Source organism: Psammomys obesus, unplaced genomic scaffold (genome assembly GCF_907164565.1).
Source record: "Psammomys obesus unplaced genomic scaffold, mPsaObe1.curated_primary_1811, whole genome shotgun sequence".
Taxonomy (NCBI): Eukaryota; Metazoa; Chordata; class Mammalia; order Rodentia; family Muridae; genus Psammomys; species Psammomys obesus.
Genome location: NW_026593347.1, coordinates 22,233 through 35,383, shown reverse-complemented (window position 1 = coordinate 35,383; position 13,151 = coordinate 22,233). Strand labels below are relative to the sequence as shown.

The following is a 13,151-nucleotide window of genomic DNA, read 5'->3' as shown; positions in this document are numbered from 1 at the left end:
AAACAGGAGGGCGTAACCTAGGATTTTTTTCAAGGCAAACACTAGTAGGGATTTGGAATTTGTGCTGTTTGCCATTTCTCCTTAGACGTTCATGGCTGTGGTGAGTCAGTATTATTAAAGGAATTTGAAATGGCCTTCAGATGGGTTAGTTTTCATAGAGCTCACTGGTTGCTTTAAAAATTTTTTTTTCAAATAATTCACAGATAGTATTTCATAGAACTAAATGACTACAGATTTTAAGTGTGAAATATATATATAGAAATAAAATGATTTGTCCTCTCCCTAAAGTGTCATATTTGACTAGTACTTACATTAGAGAAATTGTAAGTCATTAGAAAAGGAATTCTAAACATGGCACCCTTTTCTTTAAGAAAATTTTCAAATCACTCTTATTGGGGAGACCAACCTGAATTACACAGTATGTCTTTGTCTCAACAAAAACACAGAAAACATTAACTTTTTTTGTTGTTGTTTTTGATTCTCTGTGGAGCCCTGGCTGTCCTGGAACTGGAGTTGTAGACCAGCCTGGCCTTGAACTCAGAGATCCACCTGCCTCCCTAGTGCCGGTATTAAAGTCGTGCGCCACATATCTTGCAGAAAACATTAAATCTTAGTATTAAACACTAAACACAGAAGAGGAAATTTTGAATAAATTTTATTTTGGGGTGTAGGCAGGGATGGAGTTGCTGCTCCATCTACCACTCCTTTGTAGTATGATCAATAAACTACTTCTTTTAAAGGTATTTTGAGTCTTCATTCTTACTTACTTTTGTCTTGTATAATCCTCATAAAATGTGTTCTTCTGTGACCAGTACTCTGAACACTGCCGGATTTCCGTTGCCTGCTTTCTCATCTGTCTTCAGTATAGGTCCCTTCTTTTCTGCTCTTTACTCTTAAATTAATCCTCTACCTACTTCACAGGCCGATTCTTTGATGAAAATGAATCCCCTGTTGATCCGCAGCATGGCTCTAAACTGGCGGATTACAATGGGGATGATGGTAACGTAGGTGAGTATGAGGCAGACAAGCAGGCTGAGCTGGCTTACAATGAGGAAGAAGATGGTGATGGTGGAGAGGAAGACGTCCAAGGTGAGCCTGGCCTGGCTTCCATGCTGTGACCGTGAAACTCACCTCTTAGGTTTTTGGTTGAATTTGTGTAGAACTTTCCCTACTTATAATGGTGGCAGTATCTTAATCCTTATTAAAGAGGTTCTGTGATATTTTCCAGTTTTGAGAACTGTTTTATGCTAGTACAAGTTATCTATGAATAATTGGAAATTTTTTCCATTTTTAGATTATCTTATATATATTATTGATGTGACAGTTTGAAATGCTGAGTCCTCAAAATTGTTAGAATTAAATTGTTTGAAATTACTCTAGGCATTACTTTTAAGGCAAATACTTCCAGAAACTATCTTTTTCTAATCTCACTGGAGAACACTTATTCTAAGTATATAAAAATATTGGCCAGACAGCCTTTTTGTTAAAGCAAAGCCACAACTGAAATGGCCTCTGTAATAACAGAAATGTACGCTGCCGCTGATAGAACACAAGAAGGCTGAACGTTCTGTGAACCTTAACATTATATTTCATGAAGGGTTTTAAGGTTTGTCTTTATGTTTGATGCACAGATTCAACACATTTTTTTTTTCTTGTTGACATTGCTTCTGAGCTTTTAACTTGGTGAAAGTTCAGAATCCTAACTGGTGCATGCCTCAGACCACACAGCTGTGCTGTAGCCGGCCTTTGGGTTTCTTTTCTGCCTACTTGTGTTCAGTAGTGTTTATGGAGTTTTAAAGTCTTTTCTTTAAAAGTTACCTATGATCTTGTATATAAGATATTTGTAATACAATGCATGAGTTTTCTGTTGTAACAAGTTTGATTTCTTATTTCTTTTTATAATTATTAAAATTTTACTTAGGTTCAAGACTTTTTTAAACTTAGAAAATAATATAAGTGACCTCAAACACTGTAGAGTTAAGATAAAAGGGAAGTCCAGTGCGCTCACTTCCTAGGCATCATTTTATGGTCCACCCTAGTCTGGCTATAAATATAGTTATTGGTGGAAAAAAAGAGATTAATAAATATTGGGAGTTATATGAGGACATCATTTTTTCTCATAAAATTTTTCTCATTGCTTTTATGATTTAATTGGATTATGTTTGTTTGTCATTATCTGTAACACTTTATGGCTTTTTCATGCATGTGTATCATATTGCCAGTTAGGTTGTAAGCTCGGGGAGCAGGAATTTTCATTTATTTTACCCTGCACTTTATTTGTGTTCTTTTTTGTGCTCACTTGGGGTCCAAACAGTGCTATTAACTATTAATATTATGCCTTTTCATTGCTTTCATTCTTGTAACTGAGTGTGGTGACTGCTCTTTAACTCTGGTCACAGCTTGCTTGTTTGCACTTTGAAGACTCTTCCCTCCCTCCACAAAGATCTCTGTCATTTTATTAGATAATTTCGAGGTGTTTATTAGAGCTTTTTTTTTTTCAAGTATAACTAATTCTTACATTTTGCCTGTCTTAAGCCTGATGATTTTTAACCAGAAAATTTCATTTAATATTTATATGGATTTAATATACAGTGAGTGATTTATCTTCAGTGACGTCTCTACCTTTCTTGTATCCTCCTCGAACCCATTTCTCATTATTGGTTTGCTTTTCCTTTCACAAAAACAAAAAAGCAATAAATTCATTGGTTCTAAGGAATTTAAGAAGCCCAAGATATTTTCAGTGAAGTGAGAAGGTAGTTTTTAATTTTTTCCCATTAGGATCTTTGGTAGCCCAGGCTAGCCTTACACTTGGTACACAGCCGAGGGCAACCTTGAACTCTTGATCCTTCTGCGTCCACCTCCCAAACGCTGGAATTATGGGCACATGCCACCGCATCCAATTTTGTGTGGTGCTGGGGAAGAAGCCAGGACCTCACATGTGCTGGCTGAGCACTCTACCAGCTAAGCCACATTTCCAGCTCTAAGTGTTTACTTCAGGGTTTGCAAGTCAGTCACACTTGTGTTGAGTTGTTAATGCTTATCTTACGTTGGTCTCCATAGTAATAGTGGCAGGAAGTGGACACTATAAGGAGATTCATCAGAGGACAGAAATAAACAGGAACAGCAGCCCTAGCAAAGGGGAATAAATTGAACAAACTGATTTTAACAGGAGTATTTAAAAGATCTAAAATAATTTCAGATGTATTTGTAATATTTTAGGTTCCAAAGATTGGGGAGTGAGACTTAGCCCCAACTTAACAAGATAGATTCCAGGTGTTGTGGCAAGGTCAGAATTTACAGGGTTGAAATCAATTTATCATAATTCTAACACTCTTCCAGCCCAAGCAGGTGCTAAAATTGAGTTGGGGGGCTGGGGTGGATGGGTGGAGGAGGACAGAGCCACTTATTGGAGTTAAAGTCTCTGTGCTGCTAAGTCACGTAGATATTCTGTGCAGTTCTTTATCTAGAACTAGAATGCTGCCCACATTTCAGTAGAGTTGCATATGCTTAAGTACTGTAAGAAAACACAGTTCTAATTTCAAAATGCCTGAGGCACACTTACCTCCAAACTTGGGAAAGAAAGAAAGGATTTTGCCACTGTTGAAACTTTACAAACAAAGATAAAAAGAAACAAACCCCGGAAATATGACTGGGCATGGTGGCCCACACATGTAACCCCAGCACTCAGGAAGCTGAGGTGGGATGAGAGGGGGAGAGAGAAAGAGAGAGGGAGAGAGAGGAGGAGGGAGGGAGCGAGCACTCTGGGTTATTCTGAGCTACAGAGCCATGCCTTTTCATTTGAATTTTTTTTCTATTATTTTATGTGTGTTTTGGATGCATGTGTGTCTGATGCTAGAAGAGGAAAAAAGTGGTGTTGTATCTCTTGCAACTGGAGTTCCTACCTAGGTGTAGGGAATTGAACTTGAGCCCTCTAGAAGAGCAGTCATGCTCTTACTGTTGAGCCACCTTTCCAACAGGAAAGGGGAAGGAACAACTTTAGAAGCGTTAAGGCTCTGGGTACAGGCCCCACTGACTGGAAGCAGTTTCTTGAGGGATATACAGGGCTAGGGACTCCAACTAAAGGCTAAGGTTCTCTTATTTAAATACACTCTAACTTGGATCTCAAAAAAGTCAGCACTGTGAAGTGGTAGCTTTGGCCGGTAAGGAGCTACAGCGTTCAGCCTTATCCTGTTTTCTGTTCATGCATGCTGATATTGGACCCAGCACTGTTAGCTGCAGTGTCTGCTTAAATGATTAAATAAGGCCTCTTTTCCTGTGTTTATAATAATGGCTTATTTTTATTTCTGATTCTTAGAGTATCTTAAAAGAAATAACTTACTACATTAATATAAAAAATTGAAAAGAATATCTGTGGAAACATTGCCTCTGATAGACAACATCTCTTTTAGTTCATTCTTTCCTCTTATAGGAAGGTAGAAACGTGGGGCTGGAGAGATGGCTCAGCTGTTCATCAGAGGACCCAGGTTCAATGCCAGACATTGTCATGGCAGGGTAGTCATCTGTAACTTCAGTTCCTGGGGATCCAACATACACTTTTGGCCTCCAGCCTGTGTAGTGGTACACAGACAAAATACTCATATACATAAAAACTTTAAAACTTTTTAAAGATCTGTTATTTTTAAATGTGTGTGTATGTGTTTCTCTGTGTGTGTCTACATCAGATCCCCTGGAACTAGAGTTACAGATAATTGTGGTTGCTGGGAACTGAACTCGGGTCCTCTAAAAGAGCAATAAGTGCTCTTAACTGCTGAGCCATCTCTCCAGCCCCCAAATAAAAATATTTTGAAAAAGAAGTAGAATTTTATGTTTCTTTTATTCTTTACTATCAAAGAAGTTCCTAATTTATTTGCTAAATATTAATAAACATTAGCCTGTTTGCAGAGGAAAGCTTAGCTGAGCATTTCAGAGCTGAAAAGCCTGGGTTCAAATCCTCTCTCCTTCACAGTGTGACCTTGTAAATACCAAGATTTGTGCCGTAATGCCCACAACTATAAAGCAGAAATAAATGTACTTTATCTAACAGTTATGTGGACTACATGATTTGGTATCAGTCAGCCCTTAAAGCAGAGTACTTCATTCTAGAAAGCACTATTTGTTCATTCAAAAAACATTTTTTTTTTTTTTTTGACACAGGATTTCTCTGTGTAGCCTTGGCTGTCCTGGGTTCACTTTGTAGACCAGGCTGGCCTTGATCTCTGAGAGATCCACCTGCCTCTGCCTCCCTGAGTGCTGGGATTACAGAAGTGTGCTATCACACCTGGCTTCAGTAATTTTTTTAAGTAAAAGAAAATTTAGAATTTTCTCTCAGAATTGCCTCCTTTGGAGGGTAGTTGGTTCTCTTCCCTGTAGGCGCCTTGTGACTTACAGGCCTATCTGTCTCAGGAGCTCTTTAGTTGCTAGTCATTTCGTACATTCGCAGGGAGCTTAGCACTGATGACACAACTTAGCATGTCTCTCTGTCTTTCCTTGGTTGTTCCCTCATGGTTAGCTGCTTACAAGTACTGCTGCTTTCTGTAGAAACTAAATGCCTGATCTCTATATTGATTGTAGTGTGTCAGATATATTCTGTCAGGAATTGTATAGGTTTATAGTGAAGTATAAAGAAGTTGTTCATAGAAACTTGAGTTCTGGGTAGGATAACTACACTGAAACTAAACTGTAGTCAGTGTAAATGATGCTCACTGAAGTATTCCAGAAGTCCTTGAAATCCTTAAACAGTGTATAAGGATCGTATTAAAGTTGTGCTAAAGTGAGATGGGGCCCTCTAGCTCAGCGGTAGAGTACATGTGCCACTCCTGAGATCAGCCCTCAGTACATGCACACACAAGCACACATGTGTCCAGGAAAGACTATAGGTTAAGTTTGTCAGGCCTCCCTTACGTTTATGGAGGACTTTGCAAATAGAAACTGCGGTTGCATTATTTTATTCTAGGGTAGGACAGTTGTTCTTGTACTGAGAAGGTACAGTGCAGGCCCAAAGAATAGGAATAGAATAGATTGTGTCTAAATGTCTGATCCAGGAACAAATGTCAGTGTTTTCTATTCCTAGAACCTTTGTTTTTATCTCATATTTTCCATGTATTTATTCATGTAAAAATTCAGAAAAATAACATTTTTTTCTGCAGTAACTTTTGTGTTGAATTTCTCAGAATGTTTCATTGCTCCATAATGATTGTCTTCATTTAATTACTAATGTCTTAAAAGATGTGTTCATGGGCATAAATTGAGGCTTCATAACTCAGGTTCTCCAGAAAGCATTCTGGGAAAGTGCTTGTGATTATCCCTTTAAAGTCAAAGATTTTTTTTTAAGTGCGTTTTTTGTTAAGTGATTGTCATGATTACAAAACACAAATGTGAATATAGCATAACATTAGCCTTTACAGTTGTTATAATAGGTCTGGGATACATTTTACTTTAGAGATGTGATCATCAAGCAAGGCCAGGTGGGGCAGGCCTCTAATCCCAGCTATTCTGTGGGCCAAGGACAGGGGATTGAAAGTTCAACACCAGCCGAGGCAACTTTTAGTGAGATGCTATCTCAGAATAAAAAGTAAAAGCAATCTAAGGATGTAGCTCTGAGCAGCGTGGCCAGAGCTCTGGGTCCATCCATAGCACCACAAAAACAGATAGAAAACAAATGATCCAGCAGATATAAACAGGCTGAGCATGTAGCTCAGTGGAAGAGCACCTGACAGTATGCAGATAGTTTGAGTTCGGTCCCTGTCACACCCTCCTAAAAAACAAAAGCGATCAGTTTTCAGAGTATGCTGCAAAATGGTTGCCTGAAGTTTTAAACAATGTTTTTAACAGGAAAGTTGTTGTAGGTGGGGAAAGAACATTGACTTGTTTGCTCATTTTTGAAAGACCAAAATAGCACATGAAAGGTTGAAACATCAGGATTAGGAGTTCAAGGTTGAGCTACATAGTGGAATTGTCTCAAAAACAAACTGTTGCACTTGGATCTGGGAAGATCGGTGTGCAGGGAATAGGAGTCAATATAGTCAAAGTAAATTGTATAAAATTCTCAGAAAGAATTAATAAAAATTTTAAATTCAATATGATTAAAATTCAAAAGTGGTCCCTAATTTATAATAGTCCAGTGTGTGGTTTTCAATTTCCCAAAAGTCCGTAAAAAAGCTTTCCCATGCATCTGCCATGCTTTTCCTTTTCAGAATGGTGTTCAGTACATTATGGGAGACACTGAAAAATAAATAAAATGAAGCATTGGACAGAGAGAGCCAACTCCTTGGGTTCTCATTAAACTTCCTTCCATTCTTAATTCTAACATAATTTTAATTATTTTGAGAAGTTTATATCAAAATTTGGGGGGGAAATGATGGTTATTGAGAGAGAAACTGACAGTACAAAAGTGGCAGCTGACAGATGAGACTGTAGCCAGAGAAGTCAAACTGTAAGGCATTCATTAGAGTCATTTAATAGAGCTGCCCAAAAAAGGCTTTTTGCTGAAGAGAGAGCTGAGTTTTGGTTAGTGTGCTCTGTTAGAAAGTCAAGGGTGAGCTGTTTACAGAAAACTTCTCTAAAATGTTACATGCTGGGACTGGGTACAACTTATATTTGCTCTTATTTTCTGATTTTTTTTTTTTTTTTTTTGATGACTAGTGCAGATTACCTTTATAATTTGAAAAGATGTTGCTAGTTTATCTTCTGGCCGTCCAGAAGCTGGCTGTGGCGCCAGGAATGCCCTTGACTCTCAGCTCACAGGCACGTGCAAACCCCCACGATTAGCGAGATGCTGGTTTTGAGATAGTGCATGACAGCACTAGCTCCCCAGTGCTGTGCATTCCTAACTTTGGCTAGCGCTGCCTGTCCTACATTTATCTGTTTCCCTCGTGCCTGTCATGGATGGTTCTTGTTCTGTTTTCAGGTTGGGGATGATGTTTTGTTTCTTTGAGATGGAATCTCGTGTAGCCCAGATTGACCTCACACTTTCTATGTGGTCCAGGCTGGTCTTGAACTTCTAATCCTTTTGCCTCAGACTCCCTAGTGCTGAGGTTACAGGTATGCCCAGCTCAGAATAGTTGTTAAAATTAAATCTGAAAAGAAGTGACCGGCTTTTTATATTTCAGCCGTGCAGCTAAGAAACAAAGCACTGTTTAAAGATAAGAGATAATGAGAAAAGATTGCCATAAAGCTGAAAAACTAGAGACTCTTTGAAGCTGGCTCTCTGTGGCGACTTTAGAATCCTATCCTTGATACATGTTATTTTGCTTGCAGATGATGAAGAGCGAGAGCTTCAGATGGATCCTGCAGACTATGGCAAACAGCGCTTCAATGATGTCCTTTAAGTCTAAGGGATGCCGGAAGCCCAAAGCGCTGTGCAGCAAATCATCTCTACTTGTCAGTTTTGACTTTTGTTGTAAAGATCAGTTGTATCAGTTGTAAAGATACATTGAGATAGACTTAAGGGAATTTTAATGAAGGAATGTACCAGTGTACATATGTGAACTTTTTCATATTGTATTATCAAAGCAGATTCTTTTTTGGTTACGACACAGCTGAGCCAAAAACAGTTAATCTTTGCATTTAAAGCAAACTAATGTAAATTTCACATTTTATTGAGCCTGAGTTTTTTGGTTGTTGTTGTTTTTTTTTTTTTTTTTTTTTCCCACAAAAAGACAAACAGGAGCAAGTGTTTGTCCAGATTATGTGCTGCACATAGTGTGACCGCAATGAGAAGCCATTCAAGTGAAAAGTCTACACTAACACATTTTTGTTACCCCGTTGGTGTCCTCTCTACCCCTCATTTAACACTCTAAGGAGTTACACTAGAATAGGTACACAGAAGTGGGAGGCCAGATGCCAAGCGATGGGCAACATGTACAGAATGCCCCTGTTCCCTTACCCTCCGAGAGTGCGGGTGACTGGGCTGAGGCCGGAGGAGGGCCCAGGTCCACATGGCCATAGCTCTCAGTTGTTCTTACGTGGTTCTGGACGTCGTGGAGGGCATGGCTGACAATGTAGTTTCAGTTTTCAAGTGATAACAGTACTGTTTAACTCTGGTCGGCACTGGCGAAAATTCTTTAGATTTTCAGAGTTCAAGCTGGTGAATATATTCACCGTTCAAGTGTCAGATCCTGAAAGAGATGAAATCCACTTTGAAATGAGTCTACAATCAGTACAGCAAAGCTTTTTGGGTAGTTTTAATGATCATATTTGATTAGACTTTTCCAGGATTACTAAGTAAGGGATTTTAAAAGCTTTTTATTAATGAACAGATAAATAGAAATACCGTGAAGTCTACAGCTGTTTTACCGAAATAGCTGGAAACTTTGTAATAAAAATGAATATTTGTAATTAATGTTAGTTAAGAACCCACCTAGCTCATTTGCTAGACTTACAGAATTATTTTCAGTGCATTGTGTCTTTTGGCTTATTCATGTATAAGCTAGCTAATCCTTGTTTGCTGATTTCAAGCACTTTTAATTTTTTTTGTGTTCCTTAAAAATGAAAGGTATTGATCATAAGGGGAAAATGTAAGGCTATTAATACTGTGTTTTAGAAGGGCTGCTATTAATTGCACATAAACATGAAATACTGAGGAGTGACTGTAGCTCAGATGTGTGAGGCCCGAGTGTGATCCCAACACTGAAGAATAAACAGCAAACCAAGTGAACAGGCATGAAAATAAATACTATCTGTAGAAGAAGTGGTTGTTCATTTACTGAGACACTGAGGTTCTTATGTTTCAGTCCAAAGTTATTCAATGTCCAGGAAGAGATGCAGTCATTTATTAAAATTGTTTTCGTACTATATCAGATTATGAACAGCTGGGCATGCATCTCACCTGCAAAGGTAATGTTGAGGAGCCAGAAACAGATGGGTGGGTCCCTGGGCTCCCTGACCAGCCATCCTGGCCTAATTAGCAAGTTTCCAGGCCCCTAAAGGGACAGTTCTGAGGAACTGTATGCTGAGTCTACAGGTGCCTAGTGATGCTTGATGCTTGATCCTGGAGAGCTGTACAGACAAAATACAAAGAGGCCTGCTGAGTACATGTCAGGAAACCCTCACTGCTTGTACGGGAGCTATCCTTACACAGCAAAATGTCAGTTAGTAGCCTAGACGTTTTTAAAACTGAGGAATCTTGAACCAGTTGATACTATTTCTGACTGTATTAACATTTAGTGCTATAATTACCATGTGGATCTCTTTAAATTGTGATGTTCTGCAGTGTGTAGTAGACATGCTGTTTTATTTTGTTTACAGTGTTCCACTTCTGCCTTAAGATTTAGGGAGTTTTGTTCATTTTTTGTTTTGTTTTAATGTTTTTGCCCTGAATTAAGTATTAATTTGATGGGAACTCTGATTTTAAAAATCGTCACTTACTGGGTTCTAATAAATTAAAAAGTTAAAACTTGTTTCACAGTTTTGATTTTGCTACATATATATATATAAAACTAACTACCTGAATGTAAACATTTACATCCTGACGCTGAAAATTGAATAAATGATAGCATTTAGTTTAGGTTAAACTGAACTAGAAGACTAGGGTTTTTATTGTAGAACCAGCTTATACAGCAAAGATGGAAAATGTTTTATATCCTTAACATTAGTTGTAGGTAGTGAGGTATGTGAATAAGATGAGGTCTGTTCTAGAGCTTGCATTCAAATGGAAGCAGTCAGCACCCAGGAATCAGATAAAATAGTGGTACAATGGAAAAATGGGAAAATGGGTGACAGATGCACTGGGCCTGGCTTGGGCTTTTGAAACCTCGAAGCCCATCCCTAATGGCATAACTCCTCTAACAAGGCCACACTTCCTAATAGTTACTCTCCATGGTGACCAAGCATTCAAATCTATGCCTGTGGACACCATTCTCATTCAAACCACCACACAGATACATGCGTGTGTCCAGACATACACAGATTGTTTAAAGAAGTTACGCTACTTCTGAAAGAGCCATAGACTATCTAACACAAACCCCAATACCAAGCAGAAAACCCCCACTCAAGATGTGGGGCAGGAGACTCCAGGAGACACAAGTCTACACTGTTACTGTTGTCGTGCTTGCTCTGTGCTGAAGACATGATACACCTCAGACAGAACTTGGAGTGATGGAACCGTGATGTGGTAGCTTCCCTGAGGAGTGGCTCTCATGGTGTCGGTGCAGGCTGCCAAGGAAGCGCAGCACTGGGTAGCCCTACAGTCACTGCACCAGAAACATCTGAATTGGTAAAGTAATAACAGAGCTTGGGGGCTTTCCAGCAACTTTCTAATTAGATTTAAAGCCTTGCTCAACAGGAGAGAAATCATGCTTGGTACTGTAAATCTAGCCAGCTAACCATGGCTGAAGAGGTCGTAGACCTAAGAGAACCTACTACCAATACTTTCCTAAACCAATATAATTCCTAATTGCACTCCAAATAATTACCTTACACTCACAGATGAATGTAGCTATTGCCCATCATCAAAGCGGCCTTTTTTTTTTTTTTTTAAGTCCTATAGCAGGAGATCATTACAGAAAGTCAAGCTAGTCAAAATACAGAGAACAACTGAGCATGAAGTGCCCAGCCACAATGGAGACATACACAGTAAAACTGCTGCATTTGAGGCTCAGGAAAATCTCTGAAGAGGGAACAAAGATTTTTAAGAGCCAGAGGACCGGGAAGTCTTGCAGAGTGTTCTGGGACCAGAGGCTGGTAGAGTCGTCATCAGAGACAAGAGACTTCATCCAACAGCTGATGGGAGCAGATCCAGAGATCCACAACCAAACGTTAGGCTGAACTTGGGGAGTCCGGTGGAGGAGGGGGAAGACATGGCCCGCAGAACCAACTGACTGGGACTCATGGGGACCCTGTTGGGGTCTGACCTAGTTCCTCTGCATGTATGTTATGCCTGAGTAACTTGGTGTTCTTGTGGGAATCCTAACAGTGGAAGCAGGGGCTGTCTCTGACCCTGTTGTCTACTTGTGGGACCCTTTTCCTCCTACTGAGTAGGCCAACCCTGTAATGGTATGTGCCTGGTCTTATTGTAGCTTGTTATGCCATGTTTAGACAGCCAGGGCTACACAGAGAAACTGAAAAAGGAAGAAAAAAGTTTTAAAATTTATTTTTAAAAAGTTCAGTCAGTCTGAAGAGATAGCTGTAAAGTACTTGCTGTGCAAGCATGAGGACCTGAGTTCAGATCCCTAAAACCCCCATTAAAATGCCAGCTGTTGGTAGCACCTGTCTGTAATCCCAGTCTTGGGGAAGTAGAGACAGATCTTCCAGAGCTCATTGGCCAGGCAGCTTGGCAGAACGTATGCCAGGTTAAGGTGAGAGATCCTGTCTTGGAAGTAAGGAGGAGAGAGATTAAAGAAGACACTGGATATTGCCCAATGGCCTCCACATGCACGCATGTGCATATACACACACAAGTCAGGCCACGTTCCAAAAGTCAAGGTTCCGAAGCTTTTACTCAAACAGTCCAGTCATATGACTGGTGTCTTGGTTAGGGACTAGACCTTCTCACATCAGTCACTAATTAAGAAAACATCCCAGGCTAGCCTGTTTACAGCCTCATCTTCTGGAGGCATTTTCTCAGTTGAGGCTCCTTTCAGGCGACTATAGACTGTGTCAAGTTAACATAAAACTAGCCAGCACAGCTGGAGTGGAATGAGCAGGACCATAAGTGAAAGTATAGAACATAAAAGACATTTTATATAAGATGTTTTCAATAAAATGTGAATATTACTAAAAGTCATTTGTAAAATATATCATCTTTTTTAAAAATAACTAAGGTTATATGGGGCTGGGAACATAGGCCGGTAGAATGCTTGCCTAGCACTCATTCAAGGTTAGAGAAGTCCAGGAAGCCATAGTTTTCATGCCCAACACCATATAAGCTGGACATGGTGGCACATGCTTGAAATTCCAGCACTTAGGAGGTAAGGCCAGAGGATCAGGAGTTCAAGTTCACTACATTGTTGCTGTATTTGTTTTGGCTACTTATTGTAGTTCTTATATCTCTACCTCTCTTCTCCACCCCAACCCCTTCTAACTCCCCGCAGACCCTCCCCCCCACACCAGGTAGGAGAGACAGAAGGTTGGGAGGGAAAGGGGACATAGGTCTCTTTAGACGAATTCCTGCTGATTAGAGTTGTTTGGCTCCTTGGGGCAAGTCCAATCTTCAT

General features: G+C 39.6%; 1 protein-coding gene across 1 annotated transcript; it reads left to right on the top strand.

The window, feature by feature from the left end:
• Positions 1-921: 921 nt before the first annotated feature.
• Positions 922-10,397, top strand: LOC129684112 (protein GOLM2-like; the record flags this gene model as incomplete). Its single annotated transcript, XM_055617187.1, has 2 exons — positions 922-1,089; positions 8,257-10,397. Coding segments are annotated over 2 exons (239 nt in total), but the record flags the coding sequence as incomplete, so codon positions are not given.
• Between the last annotated feature and the right edge of the window lie 2,754 nt (positions 10,398-13,151).